This window comes from Paroedura picta, chromosome 3 (assembly GCF_049243985.1).
Source record: "Paroedura picta isolate Pp20150507F chromosome 3, Ppicta_v3.0, whole genome shotgun sequence".
Taxonomy (NCBI): Eukaryota; Metazoa; Chordata; class Lepidosauria; order Squamata; family Gekkonidae; genus Paroedura; species Paroedura picta.
The window spans coordinates 153,856,741-153,883,914 of record NC_135371.1 but is presented as its reverse complement, the minus strand read 5'-3'; the positions used below and the strand labels follow the sequence as shown (position 1 = coordinate 153,883,914).

The window sequence follows — 27,174 nt, the reverse complement described above, 5'->3', positions numbered from 1 at the left end:
TTGAATTATTTTACAGTGCAGCTGTGAACAGTTACAGTTAAAGGTAAAGGTAAAGGTATCCCCTGTGCAAGCACCGAGTCATGTCTGACCCTTGGGGTGACGCCCTCTAGCGTTTTCATGGCAGACTCAATACGGGGTGGTTTGCCAGTGCCTTCCCCAGTCATGACCATTTACCCCCCAGCAGCAAGCTGGGTACTCATTTTACCGACCTCGGAAGGATGGAAGGCTGAGTCAACCTTGAGCCGGCTGCTGGGATCGAACTCCCAACCTCATGAGCAAAGCTTTCAGGCGGCTGCCTTACCACTCTGCGCCACAAGAGGCTCTACAGTTACACAAGAGGCTCTACAGTTACAGTTACAGTTACACCCTTCTAAATCTGTTGAAGTCACTGGGCTTAGATTGGTGTAATTCTGTTTAGGACTGGCAATAGCAGTGTATAACCTCTTCTAAGTGATGGAGCTGGGAAAAGTATACAATTCTAGCTATACAACATATCTTACAAATATCTTACAAATGTAGATTAGAGTTTTGCAACTTATTTTTTAAACATTAGCCTGAAGCAAAAGTTAGCTGTTAATCTGTTTTCAGTTTAGCAATCATATGGCTCAACTGTTGCTACAATTGTTGATCTTGCACCACTTCTCTTGGTTGTATAATGTTGTGGGTGGTGTCCATTTTGATCATATCTAATCACCGCGTTGTCAGCATGGTTTTCTTTTACCACTGACCAATCCTAGCATAATTGCTTTTTTCATTGAGTTGAATCGCATAATATAGCCAAAGTGAGATCAAGTTTTGTGATTTTGCCTTCTAATGATATATCAGGCTTTATCTGCTGTAGTATTACCTTGTTTGTGACTTTTGCTGCCTCTGTAATCTACAGATGCCTCCTGTAACACCAAGTTCAAATGAATAAATTCTTCTTGTCCAATTTTTTTCACTGTCCCACTTTCACACCCCTAAGTGGCTATTGGAAATATGTTAGATCAAACTAATTGACATTTGGTAGTCAGGTTTATGTCCTGGCTTTTCCATGTTCTGTTCAAGCTCATCATTGCCAAGCAACCCAGAGCAATTTGATGTTTTATTTCCATACTGCAATCACCACTCACATCAATTTGTGATCCAAGAAAAATAAATTTTTGAACACATTTGATCTCTTTACCATCAGTTGTTATTGTGACATGTCTGTTTTCTGCAGTAATATTGTCTTGGTAATGCATGGTACTGCAGTATATCCTTGTTGCCAGGAGGTCCTACACAAACAAATTTACACTGGGAAGTGGGCCAGTGCCAGACTTGAGACTGGGCAAGTAGTATTACCAAACTCCAGGTAGGACCTGGAGATCTCCCAGAGTATAAAGAACAATTCTCGTGAAGAAAACAGCTGCTCTGGAGCATGGACTGTGGCATTATATACCTGCTGAGGTCTCTGCTCTCCAAACCCTACCCACCCAGGTCTCCAGCTTCTAAACGTTCACAAATTTTCCAATCAAGACCAGTGAGCAATGTTTAAATAGAAGTACCTTTGTGTTAAGACACACTAATCTTAAGGTTATCTCTGCAGCTACCACAGGTTTAGGGTCCCTAGGTCCTCCATTAGCCACTGGCAGGGAATGGGGAGCAAGGTTGCCACATCCAGGTTAGGAAACACCTGGACATTTGGGGGTGGAGCCTGGGGACGACAGGGACGTCAGTAAGGTACACTGCCATAAAGTCCACCTTCCAAAGCATTAATTTTCTCCAGAGGTACTGATCTCTGTAGTCTGGAGATGAATTGTTATTCATGGGGATCCCCAGGTCTCACCTGGAGGTTGACATCCCTACACAAGCTGTACAACAGTGGTACTTCAGGCACAATGAAAATCGTACTACTTGGGGATGATCTTCATATAGAAACAGACAGAGTGTTTTGGACCTCTCTGAGGTTCTATAATAACACTTATAATTCAGTCAAGGTTAAACTGGTTTTCTTCTTGCATAGTCTACTTTATTAAACACTTGAATTCTTGTGGAATTTCCTGCTGAAGATCTGACAGAGACCCATTTTTGTTGGGAAAAGTGCCAGTACAAACACAAAAAGTCTGTTAAAAATAACATTGTTTTATTAACAGACAATATTATGGGAGACATTTGATATGACTTCAATCATTTTTATCACACGCTTCCTTGGACATACCTTAAGGTCAGAAAAAGTAGACGAATTATATTTAAAAGTCATTTAAACTCACATTCTGTATTTTATCACCCTTACAACTGTTCTCTAAAACCTTAATATGTTATAGTCTGTGAATTATAATACTAATCATAGGACTACAGCGGAGGTTGTATTACTTTCACAGACTTAAAGATTCCTCAATTTTAAGAAATGTATTATATTAGAGAACTCTGGCTCTAGAAATGGAAAAACTGTTTAATCAAAGACACAGTTCTTTTATAAAACCTCTCAGAGGTAAAATGTAACAACCAACAACATGGAGGTGAATGTATTTTCAGAGGACCCAAAGAACAGGGCCATCCTAAGCAAGCCTTGTAAATTGGCTTACAAGGGTATAACACTGTTAGGGATTGCACTTTAAATTGGAATGTCTATTATTCAAATACTTTGATCTAGAGCATTTTCCAGAAGGGGTTTAGTTGCTTCTGAATTATTTTCTGATAAAGAGGAGGGCTTGCTTCTTGTAAGCAGATCTCTGCTTCCTTTTTTGTGTTATGTGGATGACTATCTTGGTAGGCAGAAGGAGCATTTAATAATTTTGGATTAGATCTAGATCTGCACATTTTGAAAAGGCGTTATCTACTTCATGAGATGAATGAGTTTAAGCTTATTAGCTGTACTGTCTTACCAGGTTGTATTTTATAAATCAGGAGTGGTGGGTTTGGCAACTTCAGTAACATATCAGTTTTTGCCCTCCTTCAAGGTGCATTGTTGTTGCTGTTAGGTGCGAAGTTGTGTCCAACCCATCAGGACCCCATGGACAATGATCCTCCAGGCCTTTCTGTCCTCTACCATTCCCCAGAGTCCATTTAAGTTTGCAGCAACTGCTTCAGTGACTCCATCCAGCCACCTCATTCTCTGTCGTCCCCTTCTTCTTTTGCCGTCAATCGCTCCCAGCATTAGGCTCTTCTCCAGGGAGTCCTTCCTTCTCATGAGGTGGCCAAAGTATTTGAGTTTCATCTTCAGGATCTGGCCTTCTAAGGAGCAGTCCTTAGAAATCCAAGGTGCATTATGATGAGTTTAATTAAGATCTGCTGACCAGTAATGGCATTGCTACTGGGGTGAAGGAGGAAAAGTATTCATGGAATAGACTACACATTGTATCCTTGAATTCTTATATTGACCAGTGACTACATGACACTGCCTTATATTGGACTTTGATTTATGTTTTATTTATTCATTTATTTTTGCACTTCCATCAAGGTCATTATTTCAGATTGGCAGTGGCTCTTTAAGGTCTCAGGTAGAGATTTCTCAGCTCACACACTAGTTATACTTTTATACCTTTTAACTTTTTATGCCAGAATTGGGACCTTTTGCATGTAATGTAGATGTTCTCTTACAGAGATACTTCCCCTCCCTGAAGTTCTCCCTGCAACCATTTAATATGAAGCCTAAATCCTCCATCCATTGATAACGTACACTTTTGATACATTTACATACATTGCACTGCTGAGTTGGTTCAATGTTTGGTCACTTCCCCTGGGAATAGGAAGGAAGGAAGGAAGGAAGGAAGGAAGGAAGGAAGGAAGGAAGGAAGGAAGGAAGGATACTCTGTGGATCTACAACAGAAAAGCACCTTCACAAAAGGGGAGAAGCCATAAAAGTTTAAAATGCTATGAAAGCAATAAACATTGCTAGTGCTATTATGTATATGTGGCCTGTATATCCCTCTTCCATTCTTCAGAAAGTTCATGGCAGGTTATATAGGATTCCTAAAATATATTTAATCCAAGCACCTGTAAGATGCCAGACCCAATTAGCCTCAACAAAGTGGCTCTGTCATGTGGCCTCCAAATATACTGTGGAATCCAAGCTATAACCTAGCTCCTCTCGACATTGTATATAGTTAAAAATTCACCGACATGCATACCATAAATCCAAAATGCTGGGTACATGGGACTGTCTGTTTTGATTTCAAACTTATGTAAGCAAGTTTCCTTATCAGAGCAAGAATAAAATGACAAACGGTTTTCGGGAATTTGGAGAAAGGTGCCAACCCGCTGAGGTTTCTCTTTGCTAATCTGAGTTTCTTGTCCCTTGTGCCATGCAGAGAGTTTTTGATTGGACCATTCTATGCACCAGGAGAGCTCATTTCTCCCTAGCTGATCATGATTACCAATTTCTCTGACAGCCACACCAACGGCCCACCCTGTACTGTCTTTGGTGCTCACTTCCCAGTAATGGCACCCTTCAGAGAAGCTAGGAGAGCCCAGCACCTGGCTGACGCGGAACCTCTTTGGGGAGCGTTCATATTTACATGGATACGAGGATACAGTCACTCTCCTTTTATCTTGTGCGAGTACCAGGTTGTAATTGATTCTCTCAGGATCAAATGTCACCGCAGTGGCCCCTAAATTAAACATACAAAAGTGTTCTGATCCAAGAGTTTTTAAAAAGAGACATTCACAAGATAAAAACCCATTGGGCCATTAAATCTTTGCTCTTAGCATACACATTTTACTCCTTTCTAGGTAACATTTGCCTCCCACCCTTTCTTCACCAAGCACAGATTATCCCATGTCGTGTCAACCCTGTCAGGTAGACTGACACACAGAGAGGGTGACTCAAATTCACCAAAACACAATGTGGCTGAACAGCAGTTCTAACCTGACACTCTCTCTACTACGTCACACGGACTATGTGTGTCTGCACGGAAAACCACTTGATGAACAGGAGTTAAAAGAAAGGGAAACCCTGTCTTTTCTCCTTCTGGAAAACTGCTCTCTCCAGAAGTCATGGTGTATTTTCGCTCCTCTGTTAATGCCAATCAGCTTTAAACACCATGGAAGTTTAGCTTTGTAGAACAGCGTCAAGCCCCAGGAGGTGTGTTACTTAATAGCAAGACTGTCGTCATTCACAGTTAGCCAAAATAATATGACTTTGTCTGAAGTCTCTTTAACGTGACTGCATTATGACAATGGCAGGGCAAGCAAAACATTGAACCCTCACAAAGCACCCCTGTTAAACTCTTGGCTGAAGTCTTTTTAACGTGACAATATTATGTACACAGAGCCTCTTGTGGTGCAGAGGGGTAATGCAGCAGATATGCAGTTTGAAAGCTCTGCCCATGAGGTTGGGAGTTTGATCCCAGAAGCCGGCTCAAGGTTGACTCAGCCTTCCATCCTTCCGAAGTCGGTAAAATGAGTACCCAGCTTGCTGGGGGGTAAACGGTAATGACTGGGGAAGGCACTGGCAAACCACCCTGTATTGAGTCTGCCAAGAAAATGCTGGAGGGCGTCACCCCAAGGGTCAGACATGACTCGGTGCTTGCACAGGGGATACCTTTACCTTTATTATGTACACATTCATTTATATACTTACAGGGTGAAAACTGACTTGGAATCATTAGCATTGAACTGCTTCTGTCAACTTCCATTGATGCAGAACAGCCACTAGTCTCCCGACCTGTAGCTCGAGGCTGGGCTAATCAACAAAATAATCAACTTGTTATACATTTTATTCTGTTGGAAAGGGGTCTGGGTAATATCTTGAGGAGTCCACAAAGAGGTGGCCATTAATGAAGCATCAATTCTCCAGGTCTCTGGACTTTTTAATGAAAACAGTGGCAAGGTAAAGAACGTTTATGGGAAATACGTATGCGCATTTTGTACTCGACACAGCGTACTGCAAAAAGAAGACCTGAATCTCTCCAGATTGCAAGCCAGGGCCACTGTACAGTAAGAATATACCCTGATCTAGCAAACACCTGCACACATAAACTTATTCAGAAGAGTTACAATCACTCCAGTGAATCGTTTGCAGAGTGAAGTGAGGGACAAATCTAGCTTCTTGCTCCTCCTCTTGGACAGTTCACCAGGGGAATTTTAACCTTTTGGGAAAGATTTCCATGGCTGATGGACTGACATGCAGGGAAAACCTGCTTGCTTCCTCAGTTAAATATCCCTTTGGGAATATGTCAGCAGAGGCCTTTTGTGTGGCTAGATCAAGACAATTTCCTTCCTGGTAGGGATGCCAGTTCCCGGGTGGGACCAGGGGATCCCCTGGAATAGTAGCTCATCTCCAGACTACAGAGATCAGTTCCCCTGGAAAAAATAGCTGCTTTGAATGAAGGACTCCCTAGCATTAAGCACCACCAAGGTCCCTCTCTGCCCCAAATCCCACCCACTCCCAGATCTACCTCCAAAGTCTCCAGGTATTTCCCAACACAGAGTTGGCAACCCTAATTCCTGGCCTGCATTTCCAGATACGATTGTCAACAGGCCTGGAAAAAGAAAACCTTATCCCTTTAATGTAGGTTGGATGGGATGTTATTTATCAGGTTATTTGCTTCCATGTAATGAAAAGCTTCACCTTCCCCATTCTACACATTAAGAAGAAGAGTTGGTTCTTATATGCTGCTTTTCTCTACCCGGAGGAGTCTCAAAGTGGCTTACAGTCGCCTTCCCTTTCTTCTCCTCACAACAGACACCCTGTGGGGTGGGTGAGGCTGAGAGAGCCCTGATATCACTGCTCGGTCAGAACAGCTTTATCAGTGCTGAGATCACCCAGCTGGCTGCATGTGGGGGAGCAGGGAATCAAACCCAGCGCGGCAGCCGCCACGCCTAACCACTACACAAAGCTTTCTGTCAAAGATATAGAAATTTTTCTTCAGGCCAGCTGGCAACCTTTTTTCCTGAAGGCTGTTGTACATTCAAAGAACTATAATCATCCCAAAATGTGTATTCTACTATGAGCCCCTCAGACATAGTTTGGGATAGGGACAGGATGTAAAAATCAAAATACATTTCTGATAAAAGTCCTGGGGCATGATTCGCACAAAAATGCAACTGTCATAAATGCTAGGTCCGCTTAGGTATTTTCCTGTGCTGCCATTGTAGCTGTGTATAGGGTTTTCTTAGCCCCATCACACATCCACACTGTGGCTCAGTGATTTAGGTCAGGGGTAGTCAACCTGTGGTCCTCCAGATGTTCATGGACTACAATTTCCATGAGCCCCTGCCAGCATTCGCTGGCAGGGGCTCATGGGAATTGTAGTCCATGAACATCTGGAGGACCACAGGTTGACTACCCCTGATTTAGGTTAGGCTCCCTTCAGGTATGTGCCTATGAGAGAAGAGAGTTTAAGTCACTTAGACTTTCCAGTCCTGTGCCTAGGGCAGAACCAGGGACTTTGCTAAGAAACACTGGTTGATACATAAAAGTTCTAGGCTTGAATTTAAAGATTGCAGTGCTATTATACTGCTGAAGGGCCAAGCAGGCAAGAGCAACACTAGTTATAGAAGAGATCCAGCTCTCTAGAATAAGATACCTACAAGAATTGCTGGAGGAGGCGACTGCGCATTCTTCTACTTCCATCAAGGTATTGGTGCTCCTGACTCTTGAAGGCTCTGCATCAAAAAGAAACTCAGTTCATAATTGAGACTCTATGCTTGTCTGAACAGGTAGGGGTAGGTGGGGCCTGAAGATCTCCCGGTATTACAACTGATTTCCAGACTAGAGCAATCAACTCCCCAGCTTTGGAGTGTGGACTCTGTCATTATCCCCCACTGAGCCCCTACAACCGCCTACCTGAAATCTCCAAGAATTCCCCAACTTGGAGTTACCAGCCCTTGAACAGGTCATAGAATCCTAGAGTTGGAAGAAACCTCCACGGTCATCTAGCATCTTATTACTATTTCACTAATCTGGGACCATCATGATTAAAACTTACTGCAGCACAAAGACATGAAAGCATGGCTAGGAGCTATAGGATTTGAACAGGGAAGGTTCTGAAGGTCAATTCACATATGATGCCTAACTATGATTTTCTGCCATAGGAATGAACATTATGCGTATGTGCTCTCTCTTCCCCTGACGTGCTCTAATTCCATTAGTTACATGCTGTTACATCTCAGTTGTTAAACCATGGTTTGGAGGCCAAGCACAAGCCATGTTGTTAGTTTGATTATGTAGTTTGTGCTAAAAAAAAACCATGTTTTGTCCTAAACAAGAATTAACTAATTGAATCAGAGCTCACAGAGGGAGGGGGAAGACGGTGCATATGTATGTATGCATGCATAAGGCTTGTTCCTCTGGTGCCAAACCAAAGTTAGACAGTAAGACCAAACCAGCTCTCAGAGAGTCTCCCATTCAAACTCTACCTCTATCAAAAATTCATTAAGTGGTTTTGACAAGTTAGTCTCTCTCAGACACAACCCTCAGTCGGCAGATAACACCAACTTCCTTCAGAGGAGTATTGCGATGCCCTGATCAGCAGCCGCTTTTAAGAAGGAAGTGGATGGGCCAGTGTCCCATCATTGAATCCAAAGTGGAGTGCCAGGAGGCCAGCTTGGTGTAGTGGTTAGGAGTGCGGACTTCTAGTCTGGCATGCAAGGTTCGATTCTGCGCTCCCCCACATGCAGCCAGCTGGGTGACCTTGGGCTTGCCATGGCACTGATAAAACTGTTCTGACCGAGCAAGAATATCAGGGCTCTCTCAGCCTCACCCACTTCACAGGGTGTCTGTTGTGGGGAGAGGAAAGGGAAGGCAACTGTAAGCCGCTTTGAGCCTCCTTCAGATAGGGAAAAGCGGCATATAAGAACCAACCTTTTCAACCTTTTGATATGTTCTTAAAATTGCCAAATATGGAAATATTATCATCTCATCTCACAGTATATATAAAGATCAGGGTTGCCAACCCATTAAAAATGTATTGATTAGATGATTTAACCAATTACTCCTAAATAAATTTGCATATTAAGAAATCTCAGTATATATGTTGATTTGAGATACTGCAGGAATTATTAGATAATGGAATAAACAATCTAATGATTGTTAATAATAAAAGTTTTCACTCACAGTTGAAAGAAATTGCATTTTTAGGGTTCCCCCCTTTACATGAAGATACCATGACAAAAATAACCCCAAAGAAATAAATGGGTGTCAATACAAATGGATTTCCCGGATCGTGATTTCAATCCTATCCATGTTTACTCACAATCAATTCTGCCATTAGATTAATCAGCACCATGCATCAGATTATAGATTAGAACAGGGGTAGTCAAACTGCGTTCGCTGGCAAGGGCTCATGGGAATTGTAGTCCATGGACATCTGGAGGGCCACAGTTTGACTACCCCTGCATTAGAATGTTCTTGAAGCCCATTGGGTACAACAACTCCATTTATGCATGTGCATGATAAAACATAATGTCATCACTGTTAGATTCACAAAATGAAGGAAAATTCAATCAATCAACATTCAATACCTGTAATTGTGTTGTGTGAGCATAACGGGCAAAAACAGGAGAACTCACCATCATCATATTCAGCTTTCTTTTTCTGCCTCCTCAAATTATCTGATAGGTCATTGATGTTGGACAGGATGTATAAGGGGTTCTGATCTACCTGGGCAGTTTTTATATTCTTAATAATATTTCTCCCCAATTCAAAAGTGGCTTTATATCTTTAGTACTGTATATTGGCTTCAGCTTTGTCAATATATGACTGTCTTCAACAAAAAGGTCACATTTGTCTCTCACCCACCTTGTAACATCTGCTTGGGATAGTTCCCCAGCAATGGAATTTCCAGTGATTTTCTCAGCTTTTTTACAGCATCTGCAAGACTATTAATCTTCTGCACATCCAGTGGAACTTCATCAACTGCAGTAGAAGAATCCACATAAGCTTCTTGTTCTGGTGAGACGTGCTAAAGAAAAAACAAAAGAAAGAACAATCAATTAGCAACACTTCCAACAAAGATTTCAGATAATGGTGTATTTCAGAAAGCTTCAAAATCAGGGTGTAACACCAACATTTAAACGGGTAAATAGGGAGGGACAGGGGATTTCTCTATCAATAAGTTTGTCATGGACTGTCCAATCTTTCCAGTAATAGCATTTACATGATCAAATTAAAGTACTATAAATTCCCCTGTCATGGATAGCCTGATCTCATCAGATCTTGGAAGCTAAGCAGCATCAGCTCCGGTTAATATTTGGATGGGAGGCCACCAAGGAAATCCAGGCTTACGATGCTGAGGAAGACAATGGCAACCTAGCTCTGAAATCTCTTGCCTTGAAAACCTCATGGGATAGCCATAAACCAGCTGTACCTTGACAGCAAAAAACCAGTATTAATAAAACTGAACTTTTGGTCTTTGACATACATTTGTTAAATGTGTTGTTTATATTGTTGATATTTTGTAAAGGCCTATGGTTGTATGCAGATAAAATGTATGCACTATTAACTATCTACATTTCCTTTTCCTTTCTCTCTGGAGCTTTAACTGATATGCCCTCAGGGGCGTGCGAAAAGCCCTCAGGGGCTTTTCGCACGCCTTCAAAATCGCACAATGGTTGCCAATTGAAAACGCTATTGATTTGCCGTTATGCACAACGTCGTTGACAATCTGCCACACACCTGAAACCGATCCGCAAAAAGCGCTTCGTTGTAGCGCTTTCAGGGAAATCCCCAAAAGTGGATTCACCCTCCGGAAAGCGATACACTCCTGCAACCAATCTGCAACACTAGCGAAAAAGACCTGTGCGTTAACATTGTTGCGGTTTCTACAAAGTCCCTCCCCCTGGCTCTCTCCTCTGATCTTCCGGCGAAGCGATCGCCATTTTTTTTTTCTCCGAGCGAGCGGGGATAAACTCACCAGCGAGCCTCTTTCTGTTTAGAGGCTTCCCCGGCTTCAGTCCCTCCCCAGAGTCACTAAGCACAAACAACAGAGAAGCCCGTTTGCTGATGTATTATCCCTTTATTTTTTACACTGTTTTCGGCCGAAAATCGGGCCCGTGAGAGGGGGGGGGATTTTTTTTCTTCACTCGGAGGGAGCGTGGCAACGATGAAACGACAGCTCAAACACACCAGGCAGCTGGATGGGTCTCTCCGTTGCAACGAATCAACACAGATTTGTTGCAATGGGTGTTTTTTTTTTAACTTTCTTAAAGGGAAAGGGGCTGTTTGGGAGCATGCTAACGGCTGCCCATTGGCTGCTTGACGGCCAGGGGCGGGACGAGCTTGGCAATAGCGCTTCCTTTCTAGCGATTTTTGCCGAGACCAGAAGCCTGTGGGAAACGCTACAAAACGCAACTGGATTCCACTACAAAGGCAGGTATGCATAACGACGAATTCCACTATTTTAAATGGCGATTTTTCATTCAGCAACCAATTTGCTACAAAGATCCCGATGCGGAAAGCCCCTCAGGGCTTTCAGGAAGTTTTCAGGAAGCAAAAAGAGTTACGGGATTGTTCTACTTTTTTTTCTTTAGCCAGAAATTCAAGGTCTATTACGACTACTTTTAAAGTCATAAATATATCAACAAAATCAACAGCAGCAAGAGATTAAAACCACCGTTAGCCTAGTACCATAAAACATTACTAGGCCTTGCAGGCTTCCTTTAGGGACTGTAACATGCTATATAGTCAGATCACATCTACAAGTCATTCTGCATCTACAAGAACTGCCCTGAGCCTTCGGAGAGGGCGGTATATAAATGTGAAAAATAAATAAATATAGTAATTGATATCAGCGACTGATTTCTGCAGCTACAAGGATATATCCTTGCTTTCTTTGGACCAATTTTGCCTATTCAGCACTGCACACTTAAGTCCCATCAATCTGCAGTAGAATTATTAATTTTATTTCTTTCTCATTTACAGCCTCCTTTTTTCCCTCACAAGGAGCCAAACCAGTTGACTGAGTCTTTTTCTGTTCCTCTACCCTATCCTCATGAAAATAGCCCAGGGGTGAGTTAGGCTGACAGAGGCCGAGGTTCACTGGCCCAATTACCGTGGCAGAGGGGAGGTTTGAACCCTGCTGTCCCAGGTCCTGGTCCATCATGCTAACCTCTCTGCTACACCAGCTCTCAAGAAATTGTGGCTATAGTATATTTGCAAATGAACTAGAGGAGGGGCGGGGAGATGTAAATCTAGTGTGTGACTTCTTATGCTGCCAACTTTTCTGACTTCCACTATGGGCCAATGTGCTCTAACACCATTAGTGATGATTAGTGACTAATAGGGACCACGTTGGTGCTTTCAGCATCATAGGTTGCTATTCAGAAAAGTTACACATGCTTAAAATCCCACTGCAATCAACGGCATCTAAGCCTGCATTTATGACAATGGTGGTGGAGAAGAAGAGGAGGAGGAGCTTTTTTTTTTGTACCCTGCTTTTTAATGCCCGAAGGAGTCTCAAAGTAGCATACAATCCCCTACCCGTCCTTTCCCCACAACAGACATCCTGTGAGGTAGGTGAGGCTGATAGAACTCTGAAAGACCTGTGATTGGCCCAAGGTCACCCAGCTGGCTTCATGTGAAGGAGTGGGGGAATCAAACCCAGGTTGCTTTACAACCAGTTTTGCCCTGGCTAGAAAACAAGTACAAAAAAACTCAATTCTGTTTTTGACCTTGCTGAGACTTTGCCTCAAGAGGAATTAACAGAAGCCAGGTTTGATGATCTAACAGTATAAATTCAGTGGGTGTAACTGAGGGGACCTCCAGCACCTTCAAGACCAGCAAAAATGCTCCGAACTAAAGATGCAATTCTATGCACAGTTCCTGGGAAATCAAGATTTATACTCAGTAAATCTGATTTCTGGTTGTACATGCTCAGGAAACAAAGGAAAGCCCCACTGATTTCAGAAAGATGCCGATGTTTGTTTTTTAATTGGCATGCCAGGGTTTCAGCATTGGAGTGTGCCTGTGATGAAAGAAAAATTCAGCCCCATTGGAAGGCCTGACACCAGCAGCCAATCATTGTCTTCTTTACCGTTCCTTCATTAGCACTCAAGAGCAGATTCCAGTATGTCCTCTGGCATCATTTGCAAATACTTTTTATAGTGTGTGCAACTGCCTTGAAAACATGCAACGGAAGGAAACAAGCCCTTGCAAAATATGCACTGATGCAAGTCAGAGAAAGGAGTTGGGGGGGTGGGGGAGCCAATGAGAGAGAATGCTCAAATGTGGGGAGAGAGGCAAACAAAAAGGAGACACAGAATCCAGGGGTGACTTTCAGTTGTGGTGTGGTGGGCAGGGAATGTACTTGTAAGGGGGTTTCCTGGCCCCTTGGAGCTACTGAAGTGCTGCAATGCTGTAGCGCATGTGCAAAAAAAAGGGGGAAAGGGAATAAATGGAAATCTAATCCACAACGTGATTGTCAACAGATGGAACAATGATGGGGGGGGGGAACAAAGAAAACATGTATATTGATTGCATCGATAGTGCAATCACTGGTACTGCTGCGACATCAACAAAAACAATCTGGAAAACGCCATGAGCTCTGAGTGGCAGCATTCAAAGAATCATTTGACTTAAGCTGATAGAATAAGTGCCATGCTAAATCTTTAGGAATGGACGTCAGGTTTGAGGCATTATGTTTGTTTACTGCCTTGCACAGGCCACACAGACCATCTCAAAGGTGTTTATGCAGTACTACGCATGCATAGTTTTCTTGATGTATAGCCAGATCCCATGCAAGTTTATTCAGAAGCCAACGCCAGCTTGGTGGATCCATCGGTCTTAATTCCAGCTAAGCATGCATGAAATAGCACTGTTCACTTAAGCAGCTTTCAACCAACTGGAATTCTTTTTGTTATCAAAATGAATCTTGAAAGTCCTCCAGCGCACACAGTCCTCATTCCTCCCTCACCCCTTTCTGTGTTTGTTTACATGCTATTTTCACAAAATCATAGAATCACAGAGTTGGAAGGGACCTCCTGGGTCATCTAGTCCAACCCCCTGCAGAATGCTAGAACTTCGCAACCACCTGCCCACCCATAGTGACCCCAATTCCATGCCCAGATGATGCCACCCCCCCAAAAAACAGAATCCCTGGCCAATCTGGTCTGACCTTCTGATCTCAAAGTGGCAATCAACATTTCCCTGGGCATGCAAGAAAGGGCCACAAGAGCCAAGCACCTGCACAGTCCCTTCTGTCCACCCACTTACAATCTGCCTAAGTTCACAGAATCAGCATTTCTGTCAGATTTGCCTCTGCTTAAAAACTTCCAAGAAAGGAGAACCCACTACCTCCTGATGAAGCCTGTTCCGCTCTATCAGGATGTTAAGCCAACAATTCTTTTCAATTAATTTAATCCCATTGGTTCTGGTCCAACCCGCTGGGGCAATAGAAAACAACTCTGCTACAACCTCTATGTGAAGCCCTTCAAGTACTTGAAGATGGCTACCATATCACCTCTAAGTCTCCTCTCCAGGCTAAACAGACCAAGCCCCCCCAACCTCTCCTCATATGTCTTGGTCTCCAAACCCCTCACCATTTTCATTGCCTTCCTCTGGATTCGCTCCGTTTCGTTTCATTTAAATAGTTTAAATTAGTAAATGGTTTAAACTGGCATTTTTCTAAGCTGCTTTGAGGTCCAACTAGGGAACAAAGCAGCATAACAAATACCATAAACCAGTGGTTCGCAACCTTCCGGTTGCCACGGACCGCTGCAACGGAGTGGCAGGAGAGGGCGGCCCGGGGCCCCACGCACATACGGCAACCCCAGCGCAAACGCGCATGCGCGGACTGCCGCACACATGCGTTTGCGCCCGGTAGGGGCGCAAACGTGCGTGAGCGGCAGTCCGTGCATGTGCGTTTGCGCTGCCGGCATGCCGGCAGCCGCGGCTCCCGCTCCCAGCCCCTCCAGGCCGCCAGCAAATCGGCTGCCAAAGCGGCCGATTAGCTTGCGGCTCGGCAAGCTTCTCTTCCCCCCCCCCTCCCGAAACAAGAAGCTAGCCAGGCCGCGAGCTAATTGGCTGCTTTGGCGGCCGATTGGCTCGCGGCCTGGCAAGCTTCTCGCTTCGGGGGGGGGGCGGGAAGAGAGAGCTGTGGCCCGGCGCCAAGGCCTTTGCGGCCCGGCACCAGGCCGCAACCCGCGGGTCGGGGACCACTGCCATAAACAAACAAATAAAATCAATGTTTGAACTGTAGGCCAAAGGCAAGAGAATAAAGCAGGTTGTTGTTTCATTTGATTTGCACACCAAAACAAGGTCCTACAGAGAATGTCTGCAGTCGGGGGCATTTTCTCACCGCAAACTTCCTTCATGCTGTACTTGGGGAAACATTGTCCCCAGGATCTTCATTTCTGGGTGCAGTGGGAGGAAGGAGGCAAAGAAGTTGCATTTCCAAGGGTCAATTCTGTAGGGTCTGGACAGAGCCCAAGAGTTTTGTTGTTTTTACCTTCAGCAGTTCTTCAGAGTTATTTTGCAACTCTAAAAGCTTGTCAGCTCTTGCTGTCAGTAGTTGTACCAGTGCATCCATGTTTTGTTCAGCCACTCTACACTCTTGGTCAAGAACATCCAGCACCATTTGCTCCTTCTCATTAATGTGCTTCTTCATGACAGTGAAGTCTTCTGTAACTGAGGTTTTGATCCGAGATACATAATCCTATGGGAAGGGAAGGTGATTGAGGTTGTTAAGTCTGAATAAAAACTTAAAACTTTCAAATTTGTCTCCTCCCCACCTGGTAGCTTAACATTTCCTGCACAACTTTTCCTCTTTGCATTCCACCACTGGTGGGAACACTCATCACCCTAACAGGGCTTCTTTCCCTTTAGAACTAAAATGCCCTAGAAAGCAAATTCAGCTATCTCAGTCAGCTCCTTCGTTTCATTGGCTGGCTCCTCCTCATGGAGCAAAAGCAGACCAGAATCTTGTTAAAGATTAACATTTTATTTCGGCTTGCACTGTTATGGACTAGAGGTCACTTAAAGGACCCACATGATGTTGCCTAGCTATGTTGAACATAGGATAGGAAGTCGCAGGTTTTGCAAAGACAGTTAACACCTACAGGGTCTAATGCTGTTTTCCTGCGGCCTCCCCAGATCCAGATGACCCCCAGATCCAGATGACCCCCAGATCCAAATTGCCCTGAGTCACATCATGATTCCCATGCTGGGAACTTAATTCCCAGGTGTTCAGGAGTCCAATCTGAATCAGGTCACCAGGCCCTTGCAAATTAAACTCCCAGCATGGAATTCACAATTCAGATCTAATCATGTAGACCCAAAGAAGACACAAGGACACATAATGCATAGGTAGGCCTACAGTGAGATTTAAATCCCAAATCCCTGTTTAGCCCACAGGAAGAAGGAGACAGTATGAAAACTCTTGATGAATTCCAGGCCAGCTGCTTCCCACTGAAGTTCTTTTGTTGAAGACGGGTAAATTTCAGCCCAGCATAAATGTCCTGAGAGACTGACATTTCCCCCCACTGGTTTCTGCATATTGTGATTCTTAATGTCAGATCTGCATACATTTATTCTTTTGCATAGCTGATATGTGATATATAATAGCATATCACACTGAAGAATGAGCAAATGGATGAGTCCAGGTGGCATTGCCGATGCTAATGATTCCTATAATAACACGGCTGTAATAATATATGGGGGCAAAGTTGGTATCAGGGTTTGCTGCAGGGCCTGGTCCCTGGGCTTGTGTCCCTGTTATACAGACTGCTGTTCCTGGCAAGAAGTTCTTTTAGGTTAGGAAGCTGTCAACACAGACCTTGGATGATAGCATGCAAAGCATGGTCCACCTCCCAAGGCCTGTGCTTACAGATAGCCCCTTAACCTAAAATCATTTCTTACCCACACCTCACCTCTGTCCAGGCCCTGAGCAGCTAATATTATTTTCTTCATAATCCCCCAGTTGTCTTTAAATACACCATGGCAAGCTGAAGGTTCAGGAAACCCTACCGAGCATGTGAAGTGAGGGAAACAAAGTTTAGTTGGTGGTGGAAGTTGCCACTCTCTTCCCCAAATCAGTTGCCCAAGGCCTCACCTGTTGCCTCACTATGTAGCTGGCCCAAACTAGGCTGAACTCTTCACATGTTAAGGCCTAACAATACCCTAGAAATTCCTCAGATCAGGTATGAGTCTACTAAAGGTGTGCAGAGTTGTATCAAGACCTCTGCTCATAAGAAGGTCAGGGTAAAGCCTCCCTCCCCAACATTTTCCTTAACTGAAACAAGATGATCAGAGCCAACCCATATAGGGGGGAAAGCATATAGAGGGAAACGCTAATAACAAACCAAATCCACACAGAGAAATACGAATCTACAGGGAGGAAGACGAAGAAACTGACTTAAGTTCCAATTATTAAGCATGTTACATATTCAAAAGAAGATGTCTGTTATATTGTACTGTTTTCATGATAGTTCCAGTGTAAATTGCCCTGAGCCACATGGGAGGGCAGTATATAAATATAAACAAACAGCTATTTGCCCTGTTGGAAAAACCTACACATAACCTATCATTCCTTGGCAGAACACATAGTGACTGCGTAGGGCTATTTCAGGTACAGCAAAAGTTGTGTGGTGGGGTGGATAAGCTCTCGCTGCAGTCCTGGTCCAAATTCTCACACACCTGGAAACAGAGCTGCCAGCAGCAAACTCAGAATATCTGACCTGAGGACTTTATGATGTTTAGTTAGTTCCTTTGCCTTCTATTTGCAGACCAACATAATATAACCCAAGTACGAACTTCACTACATGGTTCTATGAAGGCTATAACTGGCTGTCTTGATGTGTAGGTGGGAGGAAGACACAAACTTTAGGTCAAATTTTCCCAGCGAGCCCAAACTGCAGCTGGCCTGCTAGAAAATGAAATCTCTCTAAGACCTACAAGAATAGCAGGGAAGCGGGGGGGGGGGGGGGGTGAGAGAGGGGAAAGAGTCAGGGCTTTAACTGAACATCCCCACCATAAAACAGCTGCAGTCAACATTGCAGAAATCCGCAGAAACCAAACTGGCCCTGCCAGTTTTAAGTACCAACCTTCAGTTCAGCCCTGTCCTTCCCCATGTTGAAGATTGCATCGCATACCATGGTGACTTGTGCAGGGATTTCGTTTACTTTCAACTCATTCTGAAAAGGCAAAAATGTATCAATCTTTGCTCATCAATCTTTACACATTTATTTGGAATCCCTTTCAATTTCACCGGAGATTACTTCCAAAGAGACATGCACAGGCCATCCAACCGAGTGCCTCATAGACAAGATGCTACAGAAACAAGCAATGAAAGAAAACTTGCTCAGAAGTGGCTGGCTATGTCCTGCCTCTTCACAGAGACCCTGGTAATCCTTGCCTCCCATCCAGATACTGTCCAGGCCAGGGGGTACTCAAACTGCGGCCCTCCAGATGTCCAGGGGCCCTCCAGATGTCCATGTACAATTCCCATGAGCCCCTGCCAGTGAATGTGAATGCTGGCAGGGGCTCATGGGAATTGTAGTCCACGGACATCTGGAGGGCCACAGTTTGACTACCCCTGGTCCAGGCTAACCCTGCATAGCTAGCTTCCAACATCTGATGAGATCAGGCTAGCCTGAGCCCACCACGTCCAAGTTATATACCGGCGGGAGGGAATACCTGCAGTGGAGATGTTACGGCTGTCTCGTGAGCCCAGGGAAGCTCAGAGTTTACCCCAGGGAACAAACTTGTCATTCTTTCATGGTCCGCCCCGCCCCCTCCATCATTTTTGCCCTGATGAGAAGCAGCTGCAGGTGGCTTCAGGTTAAATGAAGGGGCAAGAGGGTGTTTGCTCCTAAATGGAGTAACATCCTTCTAAATCCCACTGACTTCAACTGACAGGAGAAAAGAGAGGGAAAGTGATTCAATTGCAACTCGCACTCAAATGAGACTTATTTCCTAATTATTAAGTCATAGTGGGAATGAGTACGTATTTAAAAGTTGCATGGTGGGCACTTGCACGTACACATGAATGCAAACAAACTTATTTGAGCATGAAAATATTCAAGGGCTTCCCCTGCAAGTGCCATTGTCCTTGGCATAGTGGTTAAGAGTGGCGGCTTCTAAACTGGCAAGCTGGGTTTGATTCCCCCACTCCTCCGGATGCAGCCAGCTGGGTGACCTTGGGCTACTCACAGTCCTACCTCACAGGGTGTCTCTTGTGGGGAGAGGAAGGGAAGGCTTTTGAGACTTTTTTGGGTGTTGAAAAGCGGGGTATAAAAACCAACTCTTCTTCTTCTTAATGCCATGCATCAAATTGGTAACCTCTCTAGGCCCACAAGAATCAGAGCTGAATTTAGGTATCAGTTAGTTTAGGGCATCTTTTAAAAAGTTACATTTCTTTCAGCCTAAGGCAGGGTGACACACGTGAAAATACATGTTACCTAGATGATAATATTGAGCCCTCACCTTCATATACATTCAACATTTTAAAAACCCAATTTTGGCAGTCATGTCACAGGTGATTTATAGAGAGACCCATTTGGAAAAGCCGGTTTTCAAGAACCCAAGAGAAGGTTTGCCACAGCCTCCCTCTTCATAAAGGCCTTGGACTTCCTTAGCATTCTCACATCGAGTACCAGCCAGGGCCCATTCTGCACCCAAGGGTTAATGCACCTTCAGTGCACCTTAGTAGATTTTCCTGTTCTGCGCAGGACCATCCAGCTGCAAAAAAGCACACTGAAAGTGCATTATCCTCCATGTGCAGAATGAGCCCAGGTTGGCCTAGGACCCTCTCGATCTTCTGAGACTCTCCAGGGTCCCTATCTACATTTCCCGCGCAGATCCACTGAACGTGAGAATCCTAAACACCCCTCGTCTCCCTCGCGCAAAGGCTCGCTTTAAGCAGCCACGCCACGCAAGAGTCCCCCACCTGCACCTGCGTCGGACTCTCGCTGGCGGAGGGCGGCCGTGCGCGGGGCGTCGCGGCGCCGGAGGAGGCGCGCCAGTATTTCTCCAGCAGCAGCTCCAGCAAGACGTTGCGGTCGGGCAGGCGCTTGAAGAAGGCGCGCTGGCAGTTGGGGCACCTCCGGCCGCGGCCCTCCCGCGCCTCGGCCCACTGGCGCAGGCAGCCCAGGCAGAAGCTGTGGCCGCAGGGCAGCGTGGCCGGCCGGCTCAGCAGCTCCAGGCAGATGGCGCAGCGCAGGTCGTCGCCGCTCAGCCACACCGCCACGCGCTCGCCTCCCGACGACCACGCCATGGCCCCCGCTGACGGCCGGCGCCGAGGAGGGCGGCTCCCCACAGCAGGGCGGCCTCCCTGGGCGCCGCGCGCCCGCCCCCTGCGCCGGCCTCGGCCGCGGCTTGCTGGGGCGACTGCATCGAGAGCGGCAGCCGCCGCCGCTGCCGGCCTCCCTGCTCGCGGGGCCGCGGCGATGGTGGGAAGAATGCCGGGCTTCCACCTGCATTTTAATCCAATAGCACCTTTAAGGCCAACAAGGGCTGCTTAGCTTTTTTAAAGCAAAGAATTGTCATGCTGCATAACTGGGATGTTATGACACCGTTCACTAATCTGCTGCTAATTTACTATTTCTGTATAGCTCTATTCTCAGGATCCTTGTTCCATTTTGCCTGGGGAAGTGTGGCTGCTCTCGAAAGCTCACGCCTTGAGTAAATCTGGGTTGGTCCTAAAAGGTGATACTGGACTCAACTATTGTTGTGCAATAAAGGGACTTCGGGGAATGGTCGAGGACAGGAAGGCCTGAAGCAGGGGTAGTCAAACTGTGGCCCTCCAGATGTCCATGGACTACAATTCCCAGGAGCCCCTTGGGAGGGGCTCCTGGGAATTGTAGTCCATGGACATCTGGAGGGCCACAGTTTGACTACCCCTGGTCATTGTCCACAGGGTCGCAATGGGTTGGACACAACTTCGCACCTAACAACAACAACAAATTGTTGTGCAACTCCAGACCAACCGGCTTGAATCGAGCTTCAGACTGGAAGGCTTCAGCCTTTGCGTCCATAACTCAGTAGCTAAACCAGAAGGTGCTGGAGCTCAGGGCTTGGTTTGCCTCCGAGAAGGTGCCTGGGAAATGCCTCCCCTTTCAGGGGACAGGGCTGTTTCGTTGGTTACCTAGTTCTCTCTGTCTTTCCTTTGAGAGTTTTTATTTTTTATTTTTTAGAAAATACAGATGTGAAATACAGAAATATACAGAAATGAAAAAGGGGTTGCATCACCCCATTATGTAGATTGAAAAAAAATTATCCCACAGGGTGTATAAAATGGAAAGCATTTCTCCTCAGCACCCCCTTCAATAATAATTTTTCAAACATCTTTAAACAGCCCGTGGCGCCACGGGCGCCACGGAATAAATAATTCGTTAAGCCCACTTGAGGTGGGCTTTGTCCGTGATGAGGAAGGGTCCGGGTTGGACCCTTCCTCACGACAGACAATCGGAGGGACCAATCGGCAGGCGCGAAGCGCCTGCCGATTGGTCCCTCCGATTCCCAGCCTGAGCAACTGCGAGCCGCGCACAGCGCGGCTCGCAGTTGCTCCCGGACTGCCGCGTCAGACCGCCGCCCGAGGGAACCCCCAGCAGTCGCGCGAAGCGCGGCTGCTGGAGGTTCCCTCCCTGCCGGACTCACGCGCCTTTCAAAACCCCTTTTTATAAAGGGGCTTTGAAACTAGTTAGCTATAAAATACGAGAATACTTCTGTTGGGGCACATTTATATTCAACATTTTGGATTTCAAATGACCTTACTAATTTGTTTTACAGCTAGTTTATTTATTTCCTCTTTCCTATATATTTGGTCTTATCTGTTTTTGCCATTTCTAGCTACTCAGTGTAAATTATATAACACTGTTTATTATTACTAGCTGATGATGGAGATGTGGAGGCTGTGACAATGTGGGCTAATGGGAGTTTTTTCTTGGGGGGGGACACACATGTGGCCTGGCTGCATTTTCCCTCCAGCGGTGAGGCTTGCCACAGCAGGATTGTAAGTGGTCCACAGACACCCCTGCATTGCTCAGGTCACCCCTCAATGTGACAGGCACATGTTCCTCGCCTCAGTCAGTTGCTGTTGGAGATTTCCTTCACAGCAGGCCTGAAGGGAAAGGAGAGAGGGTGCAGAATCCTGAGCAAGAGCTGCAATTGGCCCTGAATGGGGTTGTAGCCACTGTTACCACATATATTTGAATTTGTAGTAATTTATTAGTTAGTATACCTAACAACATCTTCTTAGCTCCCATAGGGAATTTCAAATTTAAATTTAAAATTTAAATTCCCTATTTAAAATGTAAAATTTAATGTATTTTGCATTTTCCATGTATTTCCTTCCTTCCTTTTTTGCACATTTACATGTCCACCACATATGAAAAACATTCCATCTTGGCATTTCCAGCATTTTCCTTTGTAGCTTTTGTCTGCTTTCTCAGTGTCCTTTGGAGCTATATGTCATCTAAAAACATTTGTACCAATTTACTCTTAATGCCTGGCTGCTTGTAAACTTGATCTCGTTTTCCATAAGCATTCCTATTGGTCCATAGGTACCTGCTATCTAAAATTCTGCATCAATTTAATCATTTTTTCCACTTGTTCTTTCACTATTTTTAATTGGAGTAACATCTTTCATATCCATTGTAGAAAATGATCATTTTGTTTTGTAATCAACTGTTCAAACTCAGCTGCATCTCTTAGAATTCCACCTTCTGTATTAATAACCCTTTTTAGTCTTGAAACCGATTGATAATATAGCAACCATTGAGAATTCATTCCTTCACCTTTAATATCTTGCCAAGACTTGATTTCCCCTGGAACATTTACCATGTAACCATATATTTAAGTTACTTATTTCTCATGTATTTCTCATGATATGCGTCTATAGGGGATGTATCAATAAGTTCCAGTGTGTAAACCATATTCTGAAAAGTCCATCTCTATTTATTTATTTATTTGATTTCTATACCGCCCTTCCATATGGTTCAGGGTGGTTTACATACAACATGGGGGGATACATGGAACGAATTAATATATAACATAAACAAATACAACAACAACAATAATCTAAATAACACAGTTTCAGTGATCCCAAACAATATAACAGGAACGGAACTTAGCTCAGGCCCTGTGGCTTCTTTCTTGTGTTATGATCATTTTGATTGATTTCTTAATCCATAAATAATTGTGTAAGTCTTCTTCCAGACCTATAATCCAGAGCTGGTTCTGCCACTCTGTATACTTTCCTCTATATGTGTAGGTAACATTTGAATAATGGTTCCAAAACAGGTCTTTGAGAGCTAGCCAAAAGAGTCGCAAATTTGAGAAAAGAAAAGGTAAGAGTAGGAGTACATGAGAGGTCAGCCTGGAGGACAAGTCCCACTTATTTTCTGCTGATCTTGATGTTATCAGAACCCAAGTGGAGCCTGCATAAATCAGCCTCCCCCTCCTTGTGGATTTACCCGTTAGTTGGTTCTACCCTGCAGTGGGGGGGGGGGGGCTAGACGAATACATTCTCTGTATTCTCCATATGATAAGTCTGCAGCCTTTAGAAACACTCCTGGTCAGGCTGCCATGTCCAGGTTACCTATTACTTCTTTATTCCACTTAATCTACCCATCCTTTAAGAGAACCGTGCTGGTGGTTCTCCGTTTGTCCTTATGTCAACCCTGTCAGGTAGGTGAATGATGGGCCGAAGGTCACCCAATGGGCCTCCTAATGGGAACTTGGGACTTCCAAGTCCTAGTCCAACCTTTTGACCACCAGAGAACAAGAATGTTCTGCGTGTGCTCAAAACGCATTTGTGTTTATGGTTGCTTTACAAGTTCCTGGAGTCCTGGATCAGATTGGGGCACAAATGAATGTATGGAGACCAGTATGTCTCTCATCTTGCCTAGAATACCTGAAATAGAGCCTATGCATGGAAGTGGGCACACCTTACCAAGGCTCAGGAATCTAGCCTAGGCAGCAAGCCCAATACCAAAAATGTAGGCTGCTTCCACACTGAAACTGTTCTCCCTAGAAATGGAGAGGCATCCACAGTGGCAACAGATTATCTTTACAGAAGTTTTTTGCCACACTTCTTTTGTTTCCTTAAAATGAACATGTATCCTACCCTTTTTGTTGAGGAGTTAGAAAGAAAAATGTGCAGCCTATACCTTTCTTTTTATAACTCTACAACCCAGAGAGCTGCAGACTGTTAAAATAAAAATATGAAACTTGGGAACTAGAACACTCTTGTAATAGACCATTTTAATCATACAGCTCTTCTGTATTTTTGTAAAAAGCCCTCCATTATGGCTTGGGGGCAGGTTGACCACTGCAGGGATGAAGGCAAGGGCAATTTTGCTGATATGGGAAGGAACTTGTTTTGTAAGTTGTCTTGGACAGGTTCCACACAAACTATTCCTAAAGCAATAAAATATAAAGGTAAAGGTATCCCCTGTGCAAGCACTGGGTCATGTCTGACCCTTGGTGTGACGCCCTCTAGCATTTTCATGGCAGACTCAATATGGGGTGATTTGCCAGTGCCTTTCCGCAGTCATTACCGCTTACCCCCCCCCCTGCCCCGCAAGCTGGGTACTCATTTTACTGACCTCGGAAGTATGGAAGGCTGAGTCAGCCTTGAGCCAGCTGCTGGAATTGAACTCCCAGCCTCATGGGCAGAGCTTTCAGACTGCATGTCTGCTGCTTTACCACTCTGCGCCACAAGAGGCTCTCCAATAAAATATAAGAATCCTCAAGTGAAAGGAAGCCATAGAAGGCTTTAAGCTGAACAGAGCCATGTCCAGAGAAGAAGGGGCTGAACATGGTTCTGATGGAGAGGAAACATACCTTGAGCTGCCTCAGAAGGCATCCAGATGACAGCTTCAGATTCTGGGATCCACTGGCTTCTTCATCATCTCTGCAGAAGAATTCCAGCAGCAGACAGTTTTCAGGCTCCCTTCCCCATGGTCTTGGGCTCTCCTTAATCTGCTGGAGAATTTCAGTGATATTGGCCAGTGATCTGTTTTCCACCAAATCATTCTGACAAAAGTTCTGTCTGCACACAGGACAAGTGATCATGTTTTTTTTCTTCTTGCAATGTTTTGTGATGCATTCTTTGCAGAAGGTGTGGAAGCATTTTCCAACGGACACAGGATGTTTAAAATATTCCAGGCAAAGGCAACAGGTCAGTTCGTCTTGCAGATTTTTTAAAGGATCAGCTGCAGTAGCCATAGCCTCTGGAAAGTAGAGATCCAAATTACTTTCAGTTTCTTTTATTTCTGTATTCGTAAGGAGAAGGCGGGGCTTGTCTTTCTGATCCTCTGATGCGTTAAGGCTGTCCCTAGAGTAAGCCAGCAGCATTTATTTAACAAACAAATCAGCATATTTCTTAAAGAGATATATATACACACAAGCTAGAGGCTTCTGTTTGTAACAACGTACTTAAAACTAGCTTATAAGCACATCAGAACAAAGTAGTTTTCAGGCTCCGTGAGAGCAGAGCCACCTAGCGTGGGTTGCTGCCTGAGACTTTGCTATGCTTTTCCTCAGCAGGCGGCAAATTAAAGTATTAAGTTGCAGAAGGGGAACAGATCTTCAGCTATTCTCTCCCGATGTTTCTGCTGAGGCTCTGAGCAGAGTCTCAGCCCACCTTAGCAGTGGTGAATGCCAATGACTTTGGTGGGACAGTAAGGGGGCAGAGTCTTCTCACTGGGGCACATTTCCAGATCCTGCAGCATCTTTTCCTACAGTGAGGGTGGGGGGAGCCTGAGAAATACTCTCTCCATAGCCCTCCTGCCTGCTGCTGTAAACAAGACAACGAAGGCTTCCCTCAATAGAATTAAAGCAGGAGACCAGGAGCACCTTAAAGACACACAAATGTTATTCTAGCATAACCTTTAGTCAGTCAGTTCTTACAGATGCTCTCGTTTTAAAGTTTGTGCGGAAATAAAATGGGTTAACCCTTGAGGACTGGACTGCCGCTTAATTTTGCTGGGGCAGACGATTTGACCAATCATGAGCTATTGGTTCAACGCCTCACTGATACAGGGATCGGGTGAATAGCCCTGAAGTGGCTGAACTCCTTTATAGAGAACAGGTCTCAGAGGGCAGCGATAGGAGAGGAGATGTCAGACTCATTTGCACTCCTTTGTGGGGGGCCTCAGTGGGTGATACTCTCCCCTACCGTGTATAACATCTATATGCGTCCTCTGGCTCAGTTGGTCCATAGCTACGGACTGGGATGTCACCAGTATGCGGATGACACCCAGCTCTATCTCCTGATGGACAGCCGGCCGGATCTTCCCCCAGATACATGTGCCAGTTGTTTGGACGCAGTGGCTGGATGGATCAGGAAGAGTCACCTGAAACTCAACCACTCCAAAACGGAGGTCCTGTGGATGGGAAGATGGGAGCAGGATCAGGAAGCGCATTTGCCCCACCTGGATGGGGTGCAATTGACAGTTGCATCATCAGCCAGGAATTTGGGGGTGATCTTTGATGCCTTACTTTCCATGGAGGCTCAGATCATGAAGGCAGCCCAGATGGCGCTTTTCCATCTACCTGTCCCCTGAACACCTAGCCACAGTGATCCATGCAACGGTCACTTCCAGATTAGACTTCTGTTTACTTGCTCTATGCAGGCTTACCCTTGTCCTTGACCCGGAAATTACAACTGGTGCAGAATGTGGCTGCACGGGTTCTCACTTGGAGGACCCCTGCCCAGCCATTGCTGAGGCAGCTGCACTGGCTGCCAGTTTTTTTCCGGATCAAGTTCAAGGTCCTGGACTTGACCTTTAAGGCTATATGTGACTTGGGCCCTACTGACCTAAGGGACTGCTTACCTTCCTATGCCCCCCACAGGGCACCTTGCTCTGTGGGTATGAGTCTCCTGACGATCTCAGAGCCCTGGGAAATGCACCTGGCATCAACCAGGGCCAGGGCCTTTTCGGTCCTGGCCCCAACCTGGTGGAATGAGCTCTCAGATGAGTTGCGGGTCCTGTTGGAACTCTCTGGGTTCCGCAGGGCCTTCAAGACAGAGCTCTTCTGCCAGGCGTTTGGTTGAGGCTGGGCGCGTGGAATACCGGGGAATGTGATCAGGTCCCCCCCTTCCCTGGTTCCAGCTTAGATAGTAGGTCGGCCTGGATCTATTGGTTAATAGACCATGAATTATTCCATGTTTTATTTCTGGCTTGGCATTTACAGCTTCCCAGCCCATACTGGTTCAGCTGCTTGTGAGGTTGGGATAAGACATCTTGTTTTTATGTTTTCGTAATTGGGGATTTGTTATTGTTGGGATTTTAATTGAACGTTTTATGAACAGATGTTTTATTTCATGTCGT

General features: G+C 45.1%; 1 protein-coding gene across 4 annotated transcripts; it reads right to left on the bottom strand.

Moving 5' to 3' along the window:
- Positions 1-207: 207 nt before the first annotated feature.
- On the bottom strand, positions 208-25,134 carry RNF135 (ring finger protein 135). 4 transcript variants are annotated; one of them, XM_077328741.1, is made up of 7 exons: positions 24,683-25,129; positions 17,941-18,030; positions 15,348-15,554; positions 9,704-9,866; positions 7,495-7,569; positions 5,543-5,644; positions 208-4,571 (listed from the first exon to the last, which is right to left on the bottom strand). In XM_077328741.1, exons 1-7 carry the CDS (start codon positions 25,064-25,066, stop codon positions 4,042-4,044), a joined length of 1,551 nt encoding a protein of 516 aa, XP_077184856.1. In that variant the 5' UTR covers positions 25,067-25,129; the 3' UTR covers positions 208-4,041. The 4 variants fall into 4 exon arrangements, with proteins under 4 accessions (XP_077184856.1, XP_077184857.1, XP_077184858.1 ...); XM_077328742.1 differs by lacking the exon at positions 24,683-25,129 and adding an exon at positions 19,785-20,598; XM_077328743.1 differs by lacking the exon at positions 24,683-25,129 and adding an exon at positions 19,791-20,598.
- Positions 25,135-27,174: the final 2,040 nt, after the last annotated feature.

Bases quoted from the DNA above. Each gene is read 5' to 3' on its own strand.
- RNF135 (XM_077328741.1), bottom strand. From the start codon at position 25,066: ATGGCTACTGCAGCTGATCCTTTAAAAAATCTGCAAGACGAACTGACC. The intron at 9,867-15,347 runs GTAAAAACAACA...TTTTTTCTTTAG, and splicing joins ACTCTGAAGAACTGCTGAAG to CACGTCTCACCAGAACAAGA. The intron at 4,572-5,542 runs GTAAGTATATAA...TGTTTAATTTAG, and splicing joins TCCAAGTCAGTTTTCACCCT to GGGCCACTGCGGTGACATTT.